This window comes from Microcaecilia unicolor, chromosome 1, assembly GCF_901765095.1.
Source record: "Microcaecilia unicolor chromosome 1, aMicUni1.1, whole genome shotgun sequence".
Taxonomy (NCBI): Eukaryota; Metazoa; Chordata; class Amphibia; order Gymnophiona; family Siphonopidae; genus Microcaecilia; species Microcaecilia unicolor.
This window is the reverse complement of record NC_044031.1, coordinates 299,971,167-299,995,503: the sequence shown is the minus strand read 5'-3', so window position 1 is coordinate 299,995,503 and position 24,337 is coordinate 299,971,167. Positions and strand designations below refer to the sequence as shown.

The 24,337-nt window shown below is 42.5% G+C and overlaps 1 protein-coding gene across 3 annotated transcripts in view; it reads left to right on the top strand.

Annotated features, from left to right (window-relative positions):
• Positions 1-584: 584 nt before the first annotated feature.
• LOC115472937 (pyrimidine-specific ribonucleoside hydrolase RihA-like) overlaps positions 585-24,337 on the top strand; it is a 90,565-nt gene continuing 66,812 nt past the window's right edge. Inside the window, exons 1-2 of one of the 3 annotated variants that reach the window (XM_030207487.1) lie at positions 585-617; positions 19,055-19,248. In XM_030207487.1, the coding sequence (XP_030063347.1) occupies positions 19,057-19,248 (192 nt within the window). In that variant the 5' untranslated portion in view covers positions 585-617; positions 19,055-19,056. Of the gene's footprint in view, positions 618-11,806; positions 12,046-14,564; positions 14,597-19,054; positions 19,249-24,337 lie in introns of those variants that run through there. The other 2 variants (XM_030207479.1, XM_030207470.1) reach the window with 2 other exon arrangements.

Here is a 24,337-nt window from a genome sequence, read left to right as displayed (position 1 = left end):
GACTTTGCTATTAAAGTGTTCCGATTGGAGGGGCTGCCGTGGACGTCACCCATCAGTGAGAACAATCAGCCTGCTGTCCTCGGAGAATACCTTCTACAGGTATGTAGCATTCGCTTTAGCGCCCAATTATTGATGTTAATTGGCTCATTGCCCAGTTTAGTTGCGTGCGCATTTCAGGATCGCGCATACATTTGAGCACTCTTTTTAGAATCCTGCCCCTTATCTCTGATTCTACCCAGTTACTTGTCTTGTCTATCCATCTGTCCAACTTCACTAGATTGCAAGCTGCATGGAGCAGGGACTGTTTCTAATGTATATCTGTAAAGTGCTGTACATTTCTTGTAACTCTACATAATTGTTTAAATAGTAGCAGTAGCTTACATTCTTTTTGCAGAATTCATCCACTTTTTTCATTTTCATAAAAGTAAAAGTGTGGATTTGCAACAGAAACACAGAGAGAGAGAGAGAGAGAGAGAGAGAGACATTTACATATTGTGAGAGTGGGTGTGCGTCTCCAGTCTGATGACACTGGCTTCAGGATATAACACCACAGACGCATTTCTTTCTCCACTACTGTTCTGAGCTGTTGCTGCTTTTATCTCAGGTCATCAAAAAAGGTATGGTATGTTTGGACAATATTCTTCCTTTCCTTTTTGATTTGATTTTAGAACCAAACATGACCTTTTAAGTTGTGGGAATGTTAAATTTAAAAATAGGTTTATATGAAAGGATCATGTTTATAAAATGCTTCAGATTAAATAGCTATAACTTATTCAAAGATAATGTCTTAAGAGTATGCATTTTTTCTCTGTGTTGCAAGTACAGTATCTGGTGAACCTTGCATCTGCAGTAAACTAGAGTGGAACAGTGGCCTAGTGGTTACAGACCCAGTCTTGACATCCAGTGGTGTCCAGTTTAATTCCCACTGGTGCTCATTGTGATCTTGGGCAAGTCCCATAACTCTCCATTACCTTAAATACAAACTTAGGGGTCCTTTTTACTAAGCAGTGGTAAAAAGTGGCCTGTGGTAGTGTAGGCGCGTGTTTTGGGCACGCACCAGGTCAGTTTTTACCGTGTCTGCAAAAAAGGGATTTTTAAAAAATGGGACAGGAAAAGGGCATGCGGTAAAACTGAAACTAGCGCATGCCTAAAACCATCCTGAGCCCTTAATGCTACCCATTGATGTAACGGTAAGGGCTCATGCACTACACTCATGGTGACTGGTTGGCGCACACCAAATGCCGATTGCCGCCGGAAAATGCTGCACATGGGAGGAAATAAATAAATCATCCAGGCATTATGGGCATGCGGCAAATCTGAAATTACCGCCAGGTGGTGAAGTAGCCTGGCGGTGGTCTCATTTTGGCGTGCACTGCACGTACGTTGAGCCTAATGCGCCTTTATAAAAGAGCCCCTTAGATTGTGAGCTCTCCAGGGACAGGAAAATACCCAGTGTACCTGAATGTAACTTTCTTTGAGCTAGTACTGAAAAAGGTGTGCACAAGATCCAAATAAATAATAAAATTTAGATTTGTGGTCCTATAAGCCATGTTGCTTTTGTGGCACACTGCCGCTTGAATGATAAGCTAGTGTCTGCTGTAGGATTTTCACTATCAAGATCTTCCCTGTCCAAAAGGAGCACCAATAGATCCCCTAGAAGCACATATACAGTAACGACTCTACTCTGGGGCTGATGTAGTAACCTTGTGTTAGAGTTCTGCACTAAACCATGGTTTTCTAACCTAAGCATAAAGAAAGCATTTGCTCTCTCAACAGTAACTAAATAGTATGTAAATATGTTACATGAGTAAAATTTGCACGAGCACGGGAGAGCACACTGGAAGCATGCATACCTGGGCGTATGGTATCAGCAGCTATAGTTTGTGCAAAAAATGTATATATAGGTACTTGAATGCTAGTTTGGACATCAATATTGGTGAAAATATTAGCTGGGTACAGGGTTTTAATGCACATACATTATGTGCATTTGCTGGAATGCTATTTGGCACGTAATCATCACTATTATTCTACACAGAAATATTATTGCATCGTGTTATAATGCCAGCGGTTCAGCACTTTACTGTCTGTTTTCCAGCACACTTCATCCTCAGCTCCTCATCCCCTGCTGTTTTATTTTTCTTTTAACCCGTTACCTTGAGAAAAGTAGAAAACGTTGTGGGTGCTTCATGCTTGCAGTAAAGAGAAAGAGCTGGCGTGAAATGCAGATGGACAAGCTAAACTTTTACTTCTCAGACCTCATGCTAAAGCCCCAGCATTAAAAACAAACAATCAAAAAAAAACAACCCTGCCCTGAGCTTTCAGGTCTTTTGGTACACTTCTTTGAATCTGGGTTTAATAGTTAATGCTTAATTACTATCGGATTTAAATGATCTGTGCACTGATGTCAGTATGAGACTTCGATATCTGTTTTGAATCTTCTTTGAAAGTTTTACGTATTATGTTGGATTCATCATTAGCTATGGACCTTCAGGTTAATTCTCCAGTTAGAAAAGCTTTTGGAAGTTTATGTCAGTTGAAACAGTCAGGAAGAGTTTTTTTTTTGTTTGATCAGTTTTTCAAATTATTGTACAGACCTATATTCTCTCTTTAACAATAGTAATACGTGCTTGAAGGCTTTGGGGAAATGGGAAAAGTTGTGGGGTCCCATAGCTCAATTATGGAGTCCTTTTTCTAAGCCGTATTAAAAAGCGGCTTGCAATAGTTTTAACACCTGGGTTTCCCGCACGCTCCAGCCACTTTTTAGCGCTGCTCTAAAATGGCTGAATTTCTATTTCTGGAAACAAAAAGTAGGGAGAGTAGGCTCTTCTCAAACACCGGAGGAGACGTAATAATGAAAACAGTCTTTATTGCAAGAAAACAGAAACGACTCAACACAGTAGCGGTGTTTCGGCGCCCAAGCGCCTTCCTCAGGAGTCTTATGATGTATGGCTGAATATGGAAAAAGAGATATCTTTATTAAATAAATACACACAAAAGATATCAATCAAGCCCAAAGTTAGAGATGAAATTTACCGGGCTATCAAAATAGCTTCAATGACTCTGTTTTCATTATTACGTCTCCTCCGGTGTTTGAGAAGAGCCTACTCTCCCTACTTTTTGCTTCCACATCCTTCTGACGTAGGGAACTAGCGCACCTCCACCTTTGGGTGGTTTTCTTTGAATTTCTATTTCTGCCAGTAATGGCCACACACTCGTTTCCAAATTAGAGTGCGGCCATTACCACCTGAGCCAGAGGCGTATCTGGCCTCCGGCGGTAGGGGGGGCCAGAGCCAGAGGGAGGGGGCACATTTTAGTCCCCCCCTGCCGCCGCCGACCCCCCCCCGCCGCCATTACCGGACCCCCCACCGCCACCAACAACTCTCTCCACCCCCTCCCGCCGCCAGCCCTCCCCCGCTGCCGTTTCTTACTTTTGTGCCGAGGTCCGCTTCCTCCTGGGCCTTTAAAAATATTTCTTCAGCTGGCGGGGGACCCCTGCCAGCCAACCCGAGGTGACGTCTTTCAAGTTCTTCGTCCGCCGTGGCCGATGTGCTAGAGTTGAGCGGCTGAATCCCCCTAGTCCTAGTATTTTTGGAAAGCGTAAACATCACTTTGCACTTGTTCACATTAAAAGTCATCTGCCATTTAGACGCCCAGTCTCCCAGTCTCGTAAGGTCCTCTTGTAATTTTTCACAATTCTCCCGTGATTTAACGACTTTGAATAACTTTGTGTCGTCAGCAAATTTAATTACCGCACTAGTTAATCCCATCTCTAGGTCATTTATAAATATGTTAAAAAGCAGCAGTCCCAGCACAGACCCCTGAGGAACCCCACTAACTATCCTTCTCCATTGAGAATGCTGACCATTTAACCCTACTCTCTGTTTTCTATCTTTTAACCAGTTTTTAATCCACAATAGGACAGTACCTCCTATCCCATGACTCTCCAATTTCTTCTGGAGTCTTTCATGGGGTATTTTGTCAAACGCCTTCTAAAAATCCAGATACACAATATCAACTGGCTCCCCTTTATCCACATGTTTGTTCACCCCTTCAAAGAAATGTAATAGATTGATGAGACAAGATTTCCCTTCACTAAATCCATGATGGCTTGTCTCATTAATCCATGCTTTTGAATATGCTCTGTAATTTTGTTCTTTATGTTTCAATCATTTTTATTATTAATGTTTCATTCACAAACAGGTTCTATCACAAGTTTCACAACTTTTTAACACTTTCCATACCCCGTTTCCAACTTTTCAACCAATCACATTTTTATTTTTATTTCTCTTCCACCAAATCTATTCCCTTCCCCCCCCAAACCTCCCCCCACCCCCCCTTTCCCTCCCCACAATACTGATCAGTCTCTCAGGCAGAAGGAGAATCACACTTAGTTTATAAATTCAATATCTGACTCTGGGCTGTCGGTGTTAGAGTTTCCCAGAATGGTGCCCATCTGTTCTCAAATTGCTATTTTATCGCCTGTGATTGGTGCCTCACATCCAAGTGCTCAGTTCGCAAGGTCACTTGAGTTCAGCAATACTGCAGCGAGGGTGGCCTGCTTCCCAACCACTCCTGCAATATTGCTTTCTTCGCCACCACAGTGGCTCTTTTTACAAAGTCTGTAAACCCTTTCGGTGTAGGTTTGCCTAGAATTGGTTGATCAAAAAGCAGTTTGGGGTCATAGCTCCATGTTTGAGACCACAGTGATGACACCTGTCCGATAATATTTTTCCAAAACTGGGCCACCCTCGGGCATTTCCAAAACATGTGGGCCAGTGTAGCCCCTTCTTGGTGGCATTTCCCACACGCTCCATCCGGCGATTGCCCCCATATGAAACGCTCTCCTGGGTGCCACATAAATCCTCAATGCAAATTTATATTGTGTTTCCCAGTGCTCTGCCAGCTTTGATGTCCACCAGATGGATAGCACATGTTCTTTAAACATCGTTGCTGGCAATGATATTTGTAGGTCCTGGCTCCACTCCGTGGCATATCCTGCATAATTCAATTCCTGTATTGTGTCTCGAATATGGCGATGGTGGAAGGCCATTGGTACTTTCTGCTGAGCTCCTAATGACACGGCTGAGGCCAGTTTCTCCCTCATGTCTTCTGTGAGGTCTGTCCATGGTAGGCCTGCCACGTAATGTCGCAGTTGATAGTAGTGAAAGAAATCTGCAGGGTTTATCTCAAATTGCTGTCTTAGCTCTTGGAATGTTTTAATGTGCCCTTTGTCTCTAAGCACTTGATATAGATATTCCATCCCCTTGTTTTTCCATTTTCTAAATGCTACATAACTATTCCCGGGTTCAAACCCTGGGTTTCCACAAATCGATAAATAGGGGATATATGGCATTCCCAGATATCTCCACTGAATGAAAATAAAACGCGTATCCAGTAGTGTTACAGCTGTAAGTATAATTTTTTAAGGAAAAAAAGCCTCACAGAGCTCCTAGATGGTACACATCAAACAGAGCTGAAACGGGTCTTTAAAAAGATCCTCTGTTCATCATAGGCCAAAAACCTGAAGTGTATTGCGATAACTATAACGTTCTTCACACACTAGTCATAACTGATCAAAAACTTATGAAAACATACCACAGCAAAAACACTGCGAATATATGTATGAGGTTTGAAAGGAATACTTAGCTTTCAAACAAACAGCACTCAGGTGCTCCACAGTGCGCTGTAGTTCTTTAACACTCTTGCCCCAAGCCTCACTCACTCGCCCCAAGCCAACGATGACCAGCGTTTTGTTTAGCTGCGTCAGGGTCTTGGTGGCAGAACTGCTTTGGTAACAGAGTCGGAATAAAGTCTGTTTGTTTGAAAGCTAAGTATTCCTTTCAAACCTCATACATATATTCGCAGTGTTTTTGCTGTGGTATGTTTTCATAAGTTTTTGATCAGTTATGACTAGTGTGTGAAGAACGTTATAGTTATTGCAATACACTTCAGGTTTTTGGCCTATGATGAACAGAGGATCTTTTTTAAGACCCGTTTCAGCTCTGTTTGATGTGTACCATCTAGGAGCTCTGTGAGGCCTTTTTTCCTTAAAAAATTATACTTACAGCTGTAACACTACTGGATATGTGTTTTATTTTCATTCAGTGGAGATATCTCATAGTTTTTGTAATTATCTCACGATTTCATATCTCCACACCCTATTTGATTGGATTTATATACCATATTAAACATCAATTTCATTTAAATGAGCATCCACGTTGAATGAGGTTGTGAACGTAATTATTTATAAACATAATTATTTATTTACCACCTTAACTGAAATGACCTAGCACATACAATGTTATTGCACTATATATTCAACCATACAGAACATGTACCGTATTTTTCGGACTATAAGATGCACTTTTTTCCCCCAAAATTTGGGAGGAAAATGGGGGGTGCGTCTTATAGTCCGAAGGTAGCGATTCCGGATCGCCCTCCCCCCGAGTTCGGGATCGCCCTCCCCTACTCACGTCAGCGATGTTCCCTGGTGGGAACCCTGGTGGGGCTCTTTCCTGCCCCGACGTCACTAGACCACCAGGGAACATCGCTGACGTGAGTAGGGGAGGGCGATCCCGAACTCGGACAAGACGCACCGGAGCACCTAGGTTTTAGAGGAGGGAAAAAGGAAAAATTTATTTTTTCCTATTTCCCTCCTCTAAAACCTAGGTGCGTCTTATGGTCCGGTGCGTCTTATAGTCCGAAAAATACGGTAGGTTTGATTACAATATCTTAATCAATTTTTAACACAATTTTTAATCAACCTGCATTCAAAAATGTGTAGGTTCATATACACAGTTCTTTGCCTCAGTGTAATGCACTATCACTCTTGGAAACTCCCAAGATCGAAACACGCTTACACTTGTCTTACAACTCTGTCCTCCACAGTATGTGTCCAAAGGAAAAAACACTCCTCAAAATATGCTGGTCCCACAGTTTTGGCTTAGATGTTTAGATGGTGTCCCTTCTCCTTTTCTGGCCCTGCCATTCCACAATGGTTTCTTTTAAATGCCAAGAAATGTGGGGTGTAGAAAAACAAAAGAGATGTACCAGATAGGAAGGGAGAGATTGGTAAGTTCGGCTCAGATCTTGGGGTGATGGTGTCCGAGATCTCAAGGTGATGAAACGTTCTGACAAGGCGGTGGCCACTGCCAGAAGGATGCTAGGCTGCATGGGAGGGGTATAATCAGCAGAAAAAAGGAGGTGTTGATGCCCCTGTACAAGTCATTGGTGAGGCCCCACTTGGAGTATTGTATTCAGTTTTGGAGGCCTTATCTTGCTAAGAATGTAGAAAGACTTGAAGTGGTTCAAAGAAAAGTGATGAAAATAATATGAGGTTTAATTAGCAAGGCATATATGGAGAGACTAGCTGACTTAAGCATGTATACCCTGGAGGAAAGGAGAAACAGGGGTGATATGATACAGATGCTCAAATATTTGAAAGGTATTAATCCGCAAAAAAACATTTTCCAGAGACGGGAAGGCAGTAGAACTAGAGGACATGAATTAAGGTTGAAAGGGTGCCGACTTTGGAATAATGTCAGGAAGTATTTTTTCACTGAGAGAGAGAGAGAGAGAGAGAGAGAGAGAGAGAGAAGGATGGAGTGAGAAAGAGGAGAGGAGCTGGATAGAAGGAGGGAGGGAGGGAGGGAGGGAGAGCGAAAGAGTGGAGATGCTAGATAGAAGGTGTCTTGTCTGAAGAGAAAGTTAGCCCTTAGGTTCCACAAGGCCCCGAAGGACCTCAGAGGACAGCCGTGCAACCCCAAGTCTTCACCCGCGGCGACCGCCGTTCACCGAGGGTTGAGCCCCCAGCTGCAGGCGGCCAATGGGACTTCCGGAACAGCGGGGTTAACGAACTGACCAAATACTGGAACCAGGAACCAAGAGGGCAGGTGGGAAACAGAGGAGTCCAAAAACAGGCAACAGGTCAGGGCAGGCAGCTCACAGTGTAGTCGAAACAGGCAGAAGGTCAAGGCAGGCAGCTAGCAGAGTAGTCCAGAAACAAAGCAAAGGTCAAAACCAGGAGAGCACGGAAAACAAACTGAAACTGGAACACACGGAGACTGGCCTCGGGAAACAGAACCTGAAGCAATGTCCTGTCTCAGGCCCACTCCTTAAATACTGTCAGCATTCAACCGCCCAACCCCAGCCGACATGGCCGGCCAATCAGAACCCGGTTACTGACGAAATCCTTCTGGTTGGTCCCGTCCGACCTCCCAGGCGGGACAACAGTACCGGCCTCCCAATCTAACTCCTCTGAGGCGGAGCTTCGGGTTCCCGCGCCCAAAAGTGGAGGAGACGTCGGCCATCGCGTCTCGGCGCCATTCTCCCCGCTGGTGCAAGTACCGACCTCATAGCCGGCGATCGAGGCCCCGGACTGGGCGGCCATCGCCGCGGCGAGCCCCGGCTCTCTGCTGCGACCTCAAGAAGGCTGGCCTTCGCCGCAATGGATACCGGCTCCCGCCTCCCGCAGTATCCCCCCCGGATGCCCCCTTCCTCCTGGGTCTTGGTTTATGAGGATAGCGATCATGGAAGGCCCTTACCAACTCTGGGGCATGTACATTGATAGCCGGCTCCCAGGAGTTGTCCTCGGGACCAAAATGCTTCCAGGATAACAGGTAAAGCAACTTTCCCCGGCGCCTCTTGGAGTCTACGATTTTTTCAACTTCATACTCGGGATCGGGGTCAGCCTCTGGAACAACTGACTCTTTATTCTGTGGATGCCACTTAGACCCCCGAAAAACCTTCAGCAGGGAAACATGGAAGGCATTATGGATCCGCAGAGTTCTAGGTAACTGCAGGCGGTATGTCACCGCTCCGATCCGAGACTGGATCACAAATGGCCCAATGTACCGTGGTCCCAGCCTCCGAGAGGGCACCCGGAGCCTCAGCCATACCTTTTGCCCCGGCTGCAGAACCGGGGCGGGGCGTCGGTGCCGGTCAGCAAACAACTTATACCTGGTGGCTGCTCTCTGAAGTTGTTCTCGGGCCATGTTCCAGACTTCCCGCAGGTCAGCAAGGGTCTGAGTAACCAGGGGCTTAGAGGAGTCAGAGGGAATGGGCGGAGGAAGCCGTGGTTGTTGTCCATATACAATGAAGAATGGAGATTGCCCAGAGGCAATCACTGTGGTTATAGGCAAACTCGGCCCATGGGAGAAGAGATGCCCAGTTGTCTTGCCGGCTGTTGACAAAAGCCTGCAAGAACCCCTTCAATGTCTGGTTAATCCTCTCAACCATCCCGTTGGTCTGGGGATGGTAGGCAGAGGAGAAATGGGTGGCCACCCCCAGGGCGGAACACAGGGCTCGCCAGAATCGTGAAGTGAACTGGGCTGCAAGTTCCGACCTCATAGCCGGCGATCGAGGCCCCGGAAGCCGCGATCGCCGGCCTACGGCCTCGGCCCTGGACTGGGCGGCCATCGCCGCGGCGAGCCCCGGCTCTCTGCCGCGACCTCAAGAAGGCCGGCCTTCGCTGCAATGGATACCGGCTCCCGCCTCCTGCAGAGGAGCAGCCGGAGGGAGCGACGGATGTGACAGAAGGATGGAGAGATGCTAGATTGAAAGGGGGGCAAGGATAGAGTTAGGGAAAGATGAGAATAAGATAAAGGGGTATAAGGGAGAACTATGGTAACGGAAAGATGAAAAGCTGTAGGGAGATGAAGTAAAAAAAGGGAAATTAAAGACTGGATAGTAAAAATGAATTAAATCTGATCAGAGAGGCTGAAAAAGGAGAAAGAAAAATGGCAAATAGACAGAAAGCCTTGGAAAGAGCATTATGAGAAGATGAAGGAAAGCAGAAACCAGAGGATGGGAACAACAGAATTAGAAAAAGAAAATCACTAGACAACTAAGGTAGAAAAAATAATTTTATTTTTAATTTAGGATAAAGTAATGTGGTAGCTGTGGTAATAAAGGTTAATAAATATAAATAAAACACAAAATGGGAAAAATGTGATACCTTTATATTGGACTCATTTTAATACATTTTTGACTAGCTTTCAGAGGCCAACTCTTCGTTCCTCAAGTCAGGAGAGGATGCCATAATAGCAGTGTACTATCCTGACCTGACCTGAGGCAGAAGGTTTTGACCTCTGAAAGCCAATCGAAAAATGTTTCAGGCTAGTGCAATAAAAAGGCATCATCTTATTTTCTATTTTTAAGTGCCTCAACTGAGCATGTGCGGTAATGCTGGCATTGAAGGTTTCTCAGATAAATGACTGATGATAGCACATAAAAGAGAGAAGAATCTTAGGGGTCTTTTTACTAAGCTGGGGTAAAAGGGGATCTGCCCTAGCATCAGTACGTGTTTTTTGGCATGCGCTGAGGACCCTTTTACCACTGCAGGTAAAAGGCTGTCTGTTGTTGTGGAAAAGAAATGGCCGTGTGATATGAACCACTTGCAATGCGGCCATGACAAGGGGGGGGGGGGGCTTACTGCCTAGCTCGTGGTAACTGGGTAGTGCCCAGTGCTTCCTCATTACCTCCGGGTAAGCACCGGTTCTACAAAAATAGACATTTTTTGTAGTGCTAGAAATGACACAGCCTAGGGGTGGGAACTACCGCCAGGCTCCTGTGGTAGCCCGGCAGTAGTCCTGGGTTGGTGCATGGGAAGCCTGTTGTCGCACACCAAACCTTTAGTAAAAGGGCCCCTTAGAGACCTTTTAGTGAAATCAGCTTTGCCTTTGCCCATCAGAGGAACCGAATGTCCTGCAGGTCATTTCAGGTGTGGCAACTGTTCTGTTTGTTCAGTCAGTTTGAAAACTTCTGCATTTTGTGCACCCAAAGAGAGGACTTGTAAATTAAAACAATTCTCTAACTGTATGAGTAAAGGAGCAGTATATGCAGTTGTGTGTCCCTGTGATCTACTATATATTGGGGAAACCAGATGTCAGTTTAATTTGAGAATAATTGAGCATAGGAGTGCTGTAAACTGCAAAGTGGAAGGTAACCTTTGGTAGATCATTCAGCAGAATGTGGGCAAGCTTTTGAGGAATATTGTTTTTGTGTTCTTTTACAACCAAAATGTTCATGGCGAAGGGGCGATATAGATAAGTTATTATTATGGATAGAGCAGAAATTTATTTTTTAATCTAATACTGAAACCTGATGAGTTGAAACAAGAATTAGATCTGATTGTGTATCTATAAGATATAATTTATATATATTCTATGATTTATTCACCTGTCTGCAACTTTTAATTAGGATGTTTCATTTAAAGTGTGTTCTAGGTTCATTGTTTTTATGCTCATTAATTACAATTTTTGGATTGCTTTTTGGATTATTGTAATTTATATGTGGATATACAATGTAATTTGGAACAGGAAGTCATTACACATTTTCTAAACATTGTTATTTAAGTTTGTGTAGCCTGTATAGGCATTTTTATTTGGTTTCTTGGCTTAATCTTTGTTTTCTGATATTTCATAAGGTTTTTCATATTTTTTTTAGTGTACTTGCCCTGAGCGCTTCCCTTTGGTGTCATTTTAACATTGTACATCCCTCATTTTTAGTTGTTTGCCACATTTGGATTCAGATTATACCTAAAGCGTATGTTTTTGAAGACACTGATGACTTCTTGTACAGCGCTGCGTAACCCTAGTAGCGCTCTAGAAATGTTAAGTAGTAGTAGTAGTAGTAGTAGTAGTAGTAGTAGTAGACTTCTGACTGTGTGTGTTTTTTTTTTAGCAGTAGTTGACATCGTTGAGCATGTGACCTCTAGCAAGTTTTAAAACAGATGTTCAGCAAGGGCTTTTCCCAGCAACAGCCAGAAGTATGCGAGGAAGTGTAACAGTGACTATTTTATCGACACTCAGCTATTCTGTTTGGTTTCATTTTAACATTGCTACTTTTGGATTCACATTATACCTAAAGCTTATGTCTTTGCAGACACTGCTGCTCCGGTTTGTTTCTGGCTGCTTTTCTTTTTTCTTAATTTTTTGTAACAGTAGTTGATATCATTGGTCATGTGACCTCTAGCTAGTTTAAAAGCACAAACATTAGTAAGGGCTTTTTCCAGCGACAGCCAGGAGTATGTGAGCAAGTATAACAGTGAGTATTGTATCTGCCCTGAGCTGTTCTGTTTGGTGTCTTTTTAACATTGTATATCCCTCAGTTTTTAGTTGTTTCCCACATTTGGATTTAGATTATACCTAAAGCTTATGTCTTTGCAGACACTGCTGATTTTGGCTGTGCCAAGTCTGTTTTTGATTAAATACCTTATTTGTTTTGAAACATCTATAATTTTCACTTTTTTAGAGAGTTGCATTTTATGACGTTTTGGAAGTTCTTTGACACATATTTTTATAGCAATAGTTGACATTGTTGAGGTGATGTGACTTTTAGCAAGTTTAAAAGCACAGATGCTAAGCAAAAGCTGTTTTCAGCAACAGTCAGGCCTACAGTATGTGAAGGAGCATAACAGTGAGTATTTTACCTTTCCAGAGCTGTTCTGTTTTGTGCCTTTAAGATTTATTGTCATTTTAACATTGTATATCCCTCAGTTGTTTTTTTTTTTTGCCAGCTCTGGTGCAAATTTGCTTTTTACATCTTAATGGATATGGAAGTACTAGCATGCTGTCCTTGCATTGTGCAGCGATAGTAGATGCCACTATTTATCCTCTATGCTTGTGTTTCACAGAAGATTTTTAAGTGTAAAAGCACACTTTTATTTAAACCACCTGCTGTTGTATGTACACAAAGTAGATATAGGGCCCTGTTTACAAAGGTGCACTAGAGTTTTTAGCACACTCTAAAAATTAGCATGCGCTAACCATGTAGACGCCCATAGGAATATTATGGGAATCTACATAGTTAGCGTGTGCTAATGCTTAGTATGTACTAAAATTGCTAACGCCCCTTCCCGTGCACTCCGCTCCATGGATAAATCCTTCTTATCTGTTGCCTTCTCCACTACTGCCAACTCCAGACTTCGCGCCTTCTGTCTCGCTGCACCCTACGCCTGGAATAAACTTCCTGAGCCCCTACGTCTTGCCCCATCCTTGGCCACCTTTAAATCTAGACTGAAAGCCCACCTCTTTAACATTGCTTTTGACTCGTAACCACCTGCCTCCACCTACCCTCCTCCTTCCTGTACACAATAATTGATTTGATTTGCTTACTTTATTTTTTGTCTATTAGATTGTAAACTCTCTGAGCAGGGACTGTCTTTCTTCTATGTTTGTGCAGCGCTGCGTATGCCTTGTAGCGTTATAGAAATGCTAAATAGTAGTAGTAGTAGTAGTAACGCGCCTCTAGCGCGGCTTAGTAAACAGGGCCCTTAGTGTATTGAAAAACACTTATTCACGTGGGTGTTTATTTCCATGCTAACTACACTTTTCTGTTTTTTTTAAATGTAATGTTTTTTGACATATGTTTTAGGAGATTTTTTAAAAATTCATTATTTATTATGTATTACATGTTTGTGCTATTCCAATTATTTTATAGAAGTGAAAGCCCCTGAGGCAATCCTTTGCTCGAGCCTACGTTGGGCCGGCGGTAGCTCTGGGTTGCTGTGCCGCAGCAACTCTTTAGTAAAAGAGCGCTTTAGTACATAACAACCACCACTATACAGATAAGTGCTTTTGGATACTGGGTCCACTGATTTTAGATTAGCTGAGACATTTTGACTGCTGTTGAAGATATGGTTGTTTTCATTTTGATTTTACACTGGAATGGAGGGTTTTTCCATTTTGTCTATGATATATACTGATGCCCTGCTTATGGGAATGGGGAATGGGACTTATATACCGCCTTTCTGTGGTTTTTTCCAACTACATTCAAAGTGGTTTACATATTATATACAGGTACTTATTTGTACCTGGGACAATGGAGGTATGTGCTGATGTCTCTCCTTGCAATTAGTGATTGCAAATTAGATCATTACTTTTTTGTAGCATATTTTATTTGAATTGCATGTTACATATGGTTGGTTTTGGACAGCCTTTTTTTGAGGCGGTACTTGGGAGTACTGAGTACCAGCACCTTTTTCATTGTCTGCTAAAATTGACCTATGGTCCCTGAGTTTTAATGAAAGAGCTCAGGCCCTACATTCCAATTCTGCCATGTCATAGATTCTGTGACTGGTTACAGGAGGCCTGGCTATTGTGGGGTGGGTCTCTCAGTGATGACCCCGCCCCTGAAGGGTGACCTGGCATTTGAGTACTAGCACCATTTTTGCTAGAAAAAATGCACAGGTTTTGGAGCTATTTTATTGATTGATCTGATCGCTAACTTTAGGTGTGTAATATCTTGGTTATTTTTCAGTCAAGTTTTGTGATCCATTTTGAGATTCAGTTGGTAAAAGAGAATACAGTATAAACTGAAATAAAGAGCTACTGTGATTAACATTTTCTTCATCTTTAAGTAATAAATACACTCATGCACTATGTTAGGAAATGGAATGTTTGTTAGCACAACTTAGCGCAGCCCTGAGGTGATTCTGCCAAGTCCATTGTTTGCAGTCTACTGTGAAACTCTTCTGGCTACATATTATGCATGTTAATTTGTAACCAGGCCCTTTTCCTTTTCTTCCGATCTGATGAAGAAGGGCAACCTTCGAAAGCTAATCAAGAAATGTATTAAGTTATGTCCAATAAAAAAGGTATCATCTTATTTTCTTTTCCATGTTTTATTTTGTTTGATTTCTATTGATAACCTTTTCTTCCTTAAAGTGAAACAAGTTTCAAGGTGTTTTGTGTGATTATGCATTAATTACACCCAGCAGTATGGCTGTCATAGTACAGTACTGGGAATATGAGGTGCTATATTTGTAGGGCTCGGATTACAGCTTCTTTCTAAGAACTCAACAATGCTTACTACATCATGGAGGGCTTGTCTGAGACTATGTGCAGGGGCCACATAATACTCATGTAGGGGTGACACGGGTAGGCATCTCTGGTGGAACAAAAGAATAAAAATAAAAAAGAGAATCCAGTCACTTGAATTCAATCAACCACTTTAACTGATTATGCACACATTATTTGAGCACTGTTTTATACTGTTACACAAAGATGAAAGGATGCCTATGTACAGATTATTTCATGCTAGCTGTCTCCTTATTTTGCTGGTGAACACATCGAGTGCTCCATGTCGCATGTTGCATTGCATTTCCTAGGCGATATGATGCAGCTGATCTCAAGTACAGCTGGCTGATGAACCAGAAGGTACACTGGAAAAAGTGGACTACAATTTTAGTTGGGAATAACATTTATTTATTTATAAAATTTATAAACTGTTTATAACTAAGCGACTCACAATAAAAACCAGTAGCGTAACCAGAGTTTAATTTTTAGATGGGCCTGGAGGTGGACTGGGTCGGCACAGGCCTCGCATTTCCTCTCCACCCACTACCACCCGCCCGCCCGCTGCCACCGCCGCATTTCCTCTCCATCCGCCCGCCGCCGCCACATTTCCTCTCCACCCACTACCCCTCCCCCACGACAGCCCCCTCACATGGTCAGTTCTGGTCATTTTTACTGACCTGAAGCACCGTTCTCCCTCCAGCACCGGCGATTCCCATAGTCAGCCTTCTGCCAGCATGCGTCGTCGGGGCCCCTTCTCAGGCGCGTCCCGCCTACTCTGCAACTTCCTATTTTCCGCAAAGGTGGGACGCAGGAAGTTGGAGAGTAGGCGGGACGTGCCTGAGAAGAGGCCCTGACGACGCGCGCTGGCAGAAGGCTGGCTATGGAAATCGCCGGTGCTGGAGGGAGAATGGCGCTTCAGGGCAGTAAAACTGAGCAGACCACGCAGACGGGGAGAGCGGGCAGAAGAGGCTGGGCCTCGGCCCGTCCAGGCCCAACCGTGGCTACGCCCCTGATAAAAACATACCTTAAATCCCACTAAATAAAAAACACATAGCTACAAGACCTAAGGGGCCCTTTTACCAAGCTGCGGTAAAAGGTGTCCTGTGGTTGCATTGGCACGTGCATTTGCTGTGTGCCAAGGCCCCTTTTACCACAGCAGGTAAAAGGCAAATAAAAAAGAGGAAATGACTGTGCGGTATGAGACTAGGAAAAGGATCATTAGAATAATAAAAACACCAGACAGCAAAAGGTAGGAAAATTATTTTATTTTCACTTTTGAGAATCTACTGGCGTTATTTTGCACTGTACATGAGGAAATGTATATCTTTCAATTTCTCAGGTGTTGCACTGCATATGTGGAGGGGCATTTTCAGTATGACATCTAAATCCGACTTTGGACGTTTTGCTCAAAACTTCCAGAATCTAAGTGGTAAACACAGTGATTTTCAAAACAGCAAAATGTCTATCTTTTTTTTTTTTTCAGAAAATGGCCACTTGCAAGATGTTTTTGTGCTCTGTGCATTTATTATTATTTTTTTGGTTCATTAAAAAAAAAAAAAATCCAAGTGAAAAGCACACAAAAACAAGCTATTGGGATGTATTGGGGAGGGGGGGGGGGGGTTGTCTATCAAGCCTCTTAAGACTTGTTACCTGTAAAGTCTCAATATCTTGAAGTATAACCATGGCACACCAGCACACACCTGAAGTCTGTTTATTTTCTGAAATTTCCTTTTTGAATAAATTTACATAATTTACTCATAGATGATCAGAAACATTGCCCCAGGGCACAGAGGCTCTGTGATTCTGAGAGCTGTATCAGTGGTTGGAGATAGAAATCTGAAGAAAGGCAGCTTTATTGCAGAGGTGGGAAATAGTTGAAGAGGTAGAAGTAGCTCAGAACTGGGTGGCTGGAAAGTGCAATATCGTATTAGAAAGATATGTTACAAGGTAAAAACTGAGTCCATTGCAGGGAGCTTAGCAGGACAAGTGCTGTCTGAAGCAAGATGGAGAATGCCTCATGAAGAAAGAGAGAAAGAAGGAAGCCATAAAGGGGCTCACACAGGCCTAGGGAGGAGGAGGTAAAGAGACCAATAGGGACAGAGCCTGCCATCAGGTAGCAAATGTGGTCCTAGAGGACAGCCCTCGATTGGAGAGAAAGGTCATACCTGGCTGACCTCTCAGGACAGAGATAGTAAGAATGACCAGGAAATGATAGCAGGTAGACAAAGGAGCCAAGCTTGGCTGAGAAAGAGAAGAGGTCTAGGCAGCAGCACAGACCAATAGTAACAGTCCTTATACAGACAGGCGGGTGTGGCTGCATTACCTGTGAGACTACATTACACACAATGCATTGCTCACATATCTTTGCAGTGAGGACTGCAGCAGTAAAAATCCTTAGAAGTGAGAATAACAGTAAAGGCATTAAACACATTTTAGAGTCACACTATAAACTAGTGCAAGGCTGTGGGAGGACAGAACAGTGTCAGCATTCTTAGTAGACTGACAACACAGACATCCCAGTAGAGCAGTGGGACACCCTAGGGGACAAAGCAGTGGACTTTACATAAAAGGCTCCAGGTACATATCTTACCATTACCCCTTATATTGTATGGTGAACCCTCCAAAACCCACTAAAAACCTGCTATATCCAACTATACACCACTAAAATAGCCCTTATGGCTGCAGGTGTCACCTATATGTGGGTACAGTAGGTTTTCTGGGAATTTTGAGGGCTGACACTTTCCACCACAAGTTCAACAGTTAGAATGGATTATGGGCCTGGGTCCCCTTCTCCATAGTGCACTGCACCGGCTACTAGGCTGCACCAGGGACCTGCTTGCTGCTCAAATAATTACCACACGGTTAGCACGTGATCACTTTCCACTAGGTCAATGGGTGGTTGTAAGGACTCATGCACTAAATAGCTGTGCACTACTTTGATTTTAGCATATGGCCATTTACTGCCCCATTAAAAAAAGCCTTTTTTCCCAGCCATGGTAAAAATTGGCCCAGCCTTTGCCAATTTCACATGTACAAACTACCGCATGCCACTTTTTACCGCAGCTTAGTAAAACTGAAAGCATTAGGGCCAAGCTGATCTTTGAATGAATATGAATAAAAGGAAAGGCCAATGCCGAGCAATCTCCTGAGCCTCCTGAACAGGACTCGCTTAGAGATACACTTCAGCCCTTTTTTTTTATTGGTAAGCAATCAAAGCCACGCCATCATTATTTTCAGAAACCAATCACGTTATCAGCATCATACGGAAAACATCACTTATTACCTTTCTTATGAAAGTTCAGCAGAATCATAGAAAATTGTTATAATATCAGAATATGTCAGCAGTTGTCCATTCATCATATTAGTAGCAAATCTGACCACCACCCATATTTATCTTTCTAATTCACGTATCAAATATCTGGCCAGGCAACTGATCTTTGGTCACTTAATACTGACAAAGCTATGATTTCCCAAAAACAAGCTATAGTTAAATTTACTGATCATGGACATGGCTTAGTTCCATGTTCTCTATCATTCTGCTAGCTTCAGCTGTTGATTTAGAAATATGTGTTATTTCTAGCTTCTATTTCAAGTTATTCCAACATTAGCTCAGTTTCCAGTAAACTATTATTTTAGGTGCTGTACGCTTCATCTAGCTGCAAGCTTTTGTATCCCCTGATTTAACTGTTATATTAAATTACAGGGCAGCTCCTCATAATCATTTTCAACCCGGACCCAGGGGTCTCTATTCTCAGACAGATTTTACAGACCATCAAAACGACCCCTGAATCCTAGCTGCTGTAGTTTAAATCACCCTATACTTTTCCCAGCAACCAAACAAAGCTGGCACACCACTAATGATAAAAAAAAATATCACTTACCTATTATCCAACCTGTCATTCTTTATTGACATTTTTATGGGGAACATTTGCTTCTGTGGTTTCCCTGACAAAAACAAAAACAAACTAAGGCTCTGTTTACAAAGCCGTGCTAGCGGCTGGTGGTGCGGTACTTCCAACACAGCCCATTCACTTCAATGGGCTGTGTCGGCAATGCTGTGCGGCAGCCGCTAGTGGAGCTTTGTAAACAGGGGGGTAAAAGACAAACACCGCCCCCAGTAAATATTGAAATGCTGAAGAATGGATAATAACTTGGTTTTTTCACAACCGGTGTGCCTGGTTTGACTAGTTCTTATAAAACTATAGAGAGGAAGAACATTGTTAAGTGCAGTTTTGTTTCCTTTGTTTTTTTGTCAGAAATGGCCAACCTTGAGGAAAAGCTGCTTTTAATTGATGTGGACTGTGGAACGGATGATGCTCAGGCGATTATGATGGCTTTGGCTGCTCCTAATGTAAAGATCCTGGGGATCACCTGTGTCACGGGAAATACATCCTTGGACAATGTATGCAAGAACGTACTTCGCGTTCTCAAAGTCTGCAAGAGATTAGATGTGAGTACTTCTGAATTATCTAAAGCTTTCTTGCTAAGGAATACCTTTTTTGCTGGAGGGGCTGAACAAACCAATCTTTTCCTGTGCCCCCAAGCTCTCTAACAGCTGATAATGTGTTGGACAAAATATTGGTAGGACCATTGCTCCAGTGGCCCATCCCATTCTACCATATATATTTCTTGCTCTGAACCATACAGACACTGTGGATTATGAGACAATTCATTTCATTAAACCCTATAGAGGAGAAGGAAATGCTGATTTACATGTTATCAAGCCTGATAATATTTGGCTTGATATTCAGCTCCGGTGATCAGCATTTTGCTGACTGCCTCCAGCGTTAAACCCAGAAATTCAATGCCGGGTCATGTCTGGCTATGGGTTACCACATAAAGATAGACCTGACTTTTATGTGGTCCTATTTCTGCGGTTAACCTGGTCGGTTAAGTGCTGAATATTTGGCACTTAACTGACCACATGCTGACTGTGTCTTGGGAAACAGGAAGAAGACAGTCCATAGCAGCCAAAGGGCCTGGTCACTCGGAGGTGAGGTGAGTGTAGGCATGGAATAGTGACACTTTAACTGACCACATGCCAACTGTGGCTCCAGAATAGCTGGAATGGACTTGGCTTGGCTTGGGAAACAGGAAGAAGACAGTCCACAGCAGCCATAGGGCCTGGTCACCCAGAGGCAAGGTGAGTGTAGGCATGGAATAAAGTCACAATCGTGACACTTAACTGACCACATGCCGACTGTGGCTCCAGAATAGCTGCTTTTGCTTTAGGCACTAACTAGTTATTTTGAACGGCACTAACCAGTTATGTGCCACTGACAATTAGTGGTTAACAACAAGCAGGCGATTTAATGGGCCAGGAGCCATTTCTGGCCAGTTGAATCACTTTGAATATTGACCCCATAGTATGTAGCTGAAAATATTTATATAAAGTAGATGTAAACATGTTGTGGAAGTCCTGCCCTTTGGGGTTTCCAGCCATATGCTAAGGCATTCAGAAGAACAAGGCCAGGGGAAGTAGTTATGAAGGGGCTGATTTTCAGTTTCCCTATGGAGGTTGTGGATACACGGGCACTTTTTAGTTTATTCCATAGCTGAGGACTTAAATAACAAGCATCTGCCTTTCTAGCAAAGTTAAATATTTACAGAGACAGAAATACAAACAACAATGAAAAAGAGAGACCCTATTGAAGCTGAACTTTTCCATGTACATAAACTTTATCAGAAGAGGTTCCATCAAATTCTGTAACACTGTTTCTCCCCCAGCACCTATGTCTTCTCTCCTCTCAGACAGATTTTTTCCAGCTTTTTAAACTGTTTCTTAAGACATGACAGGCATTAATAGACAAGAGTAGATCCCTTGGAGGCACAGCTGCAATCCACGGTAATTTATTGATCTGGGGGAAATGGTCTTTCATAGTCTGAGGATGATATGTTTCCCCTGGATAATTTTGATGCTTCTGTAACAATATGGATACATGACTATTATTTCTTCTATCACGTGTAGGAGCTCATCTTCACTTACAGTCAAGGATTCATTTTTACCCAAAACATAAGCAGCAGCACGGTCACCAGCGAACTTTAAATAAATAAGTTATCTGTTTAAATTTAGACGTATTTTCACTGGTGCTATGTAAGTTCTTTGCTGAAAATTCACATATAAAACTTTAGACATATGCTTATCCATATAAGGGGAGAATCTATATATGACGTCTAAAAAGTCAGCGCTGAAATTGGTGTCGACTAAGCGTATTCTGTAATCGGTGCCTAGAATTAGACGCCGGTTATAGAATACACTTATTTGATATTTCAGCGCCTCCATTTACACCAATGAAAATGTGGTGTAAATCCCAGTGCGTAGATTTAGTTGCACTGGGCCTTATTCTATAATAAGGCATGTAAATTTAGGACCACCCATAAAAAGACCATTTCCCTGCCTAAAACCACGCCCCTTTTGCATGCGCACATTAGAAGTTCAGCGCGCATTGCTATAGAATACGCTTAGCGAGTTATGCGCCTAAATTCTAATCAGTGCCAATTAGTGCTCATTATTGCTTGTTAAGTGCTGTTATCAGTGCTCATTAGATTGCTAAGCTTGTTAAGTTATGCGCATTGTTATAGAATCTGGGCTGATTTTGGCACAGATTTCTAGGTGCACTATATAGAATCAAAGGGATAAGTTCCTCAATAGTATATCAAAAGTGTTTTAAAGAGATCGATCTGAGTTGACCTATTAAACATAAAAATCATGCAAATTCTTAACATATTCAAATTCAATAATATTCAGTATTCCGTATTAAAATTTTGTAATATATCTTATATATACTCCTCTTCATCTGCAATGTATTAGCTCAAGTCGGTCAGGCTTTTTCAAAGAGTATCCCCTGTTCAAGTTGGAGTTAGGAGTCAAGTAAGAATGTTGAAACACGCCTCACCAAGCTTAGCGTGTCTCTTCACAAGGCAGCAATTTTAGCATTGCTTCATCGTAAAGTCCCGTTGTTTGCTGAGTCTCCTTCCGCTTCCCACTCCTTTGTTTTTTGTTGAATGAGAACTCCTTCATGCCCAGGAGATCATTCATAGGAATCAGTGTATGCCAAGACTGTACATTCCCAGAGCTGAAGGAGGAAGGGGTCTCATAGAAATAGATTATACCTGTCTCAACTAGGAAAGGACCAAAAAGGCATCTAAGTCAGACATTAGAGTTTGAGCTCCTGCCTGCCTGAGGTTTGTTGGTGTTTTTTTGCGTCTTTGCAACATGGACAAGAGGAAGGCAAGTCTCGGGTTATCCCCCCAGCTTTGGAGGAAGTCTTCTTGTAATGAATCAGAAAATGCTGGAGAGGTTTGGAATTCAAACTACAGAAGGAGCTACTGTTGCTTTGGTGGGGCCTGCTGGTCTATGACAGACAGCAGGCATAGAGGGAGTTTTGCTTAGTTCTCTCCTTCAAACAGCTCCACTGTGACCCAGAAGCAGTGTTGGGGCAAAGAGGGCAGGTAGAAGTGCTTGACTTTCTCAGTGATGGAGTTACTCCTACTGTGACTTCTTCTCCCAAAATCATGGTACCAACTTTGAGGCCATCTGTTCTTCAGTCTGCCTTTGCACAAGAAGAATCTGTTTCCAGTGGCCCTGGTGTTTTTGATAAGACCAGCTGTTGTTACTATGGACTGTTGGTGAGATGCAATTCAGGGCCTGCTTATCTTTTTATACTATTTCAAGTTCTTTTGGTGAAGAAGTGGACATATTGAATGGGAAGTTTGAGAATGATAGGGCACTACAGTTGATGCACTAGCGGAGGCAACAAATATTAAAGATAGGTACATTATGGCTCATAAATTGGAATATTTGGATAAGCAGACCAGGAAGAATAATCTGAGTTCTTTAATTTTTCCAAGTCTCTTTTGATACCAGCAGTGGAAATACTGAAAAATATTTTCAATAAATATTAGGAATCACATCTGAGGGCATGCCTCCTATGGTACAAGCTCAGTATTTGATGGGGTCCCTACCACAAATAAGTTTAAATCTAAGTTCTTAGAAAATTCTTTAGCAGTGGTAACAAAACACAACACTTTACTTGTGACTTTTGCTCTAGAACCTGATAGAAACAATGTGTTACATTTGTTTTTTCATCAAATTAATGCAGAATATTTGGGTTCTAAATACAAATATTTTCTGATTTCTCCAGAAGCACTCAGAAAAGGAGGAAGGAATTCTTGGCTCCTAAGCCAAGAGTTCTTTCCCTGGGAGCTATGTTTCTTACAATTTTTTTTCCTGTAGATCTAAATAGGGTTCATTATATTTTCTTTGACCCGAAAAAAACTGCTTGAACTTAAAATTGCAAAGGAAGGAGGAAGCAGAGGATCTGGGAATGCACCTGCATGAAGATGAAAATGTCTGCTGTGATTGTTAGATTTCCCTGTCTGCTTAATTTTTATTGTTCTTTTTCTTTCTCTGTCTTTCATAGAGATTTATTATTTTGATTCTTGGCCCAATGGATGAATTTTGGCTTATAAATATTTTTTTTCCTTCTCTTTATTTGGAGATTATCATTTTTTTCTTACCTTTTGCCAAATTTCCTTTTATTCATGCAATTTGTGAATGCAGTTATGTTTCAAAATAAAAAGTAAAACAAAATGGCTGCAACTATCTTAGGCATTCAGGCTTATTTAACAGCATCAGCAGATCCAAATTTAATGTAATTTGATTGAAGTTCAGCATTTATATCCTGCTTTAACTACTGCAACTTAGGCTCAAATGGGCCTCACTTGAGATTTTGATAATTAAACTCAACAGTTGTGATGAATTTCCTTTTTCAAGCTGTAGGAGAAGTCCCTTTTTATTTTATTCTTTGTTTATGACTTTATTTATCAGCAAGGCCATTGTGTTCTGCAACTGACAGACTATTACGTTGCCCGCTCTAAATACCTACATGTTGGTTAAAACCCAGAGCAGGTCATTTTTATTTGTGTGGAATTAGCTTACAAGTATGTTTAGCACACGGATGAATTGGAAAATATTATTTCAGAGAGTGGATAGCTTAATTTAAAATGGAAACAGCTGATTTAAGTGATGTTTACTATTGTGTTACTGTATTTTTTAAAGTTTGTTTTTATTATGATTGTATTGCCTGTTTAAGGGACCCTATTAATGATCTGTGCTAAAATGTGGTCTGCACTGTTACTAGCACGTGAGTTTCCCATGTGCTGAGGTCACTTTTAGCACAGCTGTAACCTATACTCCCTGTTAATGACTGTGTACTAATTTCTCAATTAGTGTGTGCCTATTAGCGCAGAAACACCAACACCTATTTTTGAGGCAATAGGGGCTCCTGCGCTACTTCCATGCTAATTACATGCCGATGCACCTACAAATGCACTCGATCTGCAGCCCCTCCTTACCTCTCTACCCTCATCTCCCCTTACGTTCCTACCTGTAACCTCCGCTCTCAAGACAAATCCCTCCTCTCAGTACCCTTCTCCACCACCGCCAACTCCAGGCTCTGCCCTTTCTGCCTCGCCTCACCCCGTGCTTGGAATAAACTCCCTGAGCCCATAAGCCAGGCCCCCTCCCTGCCCATCTT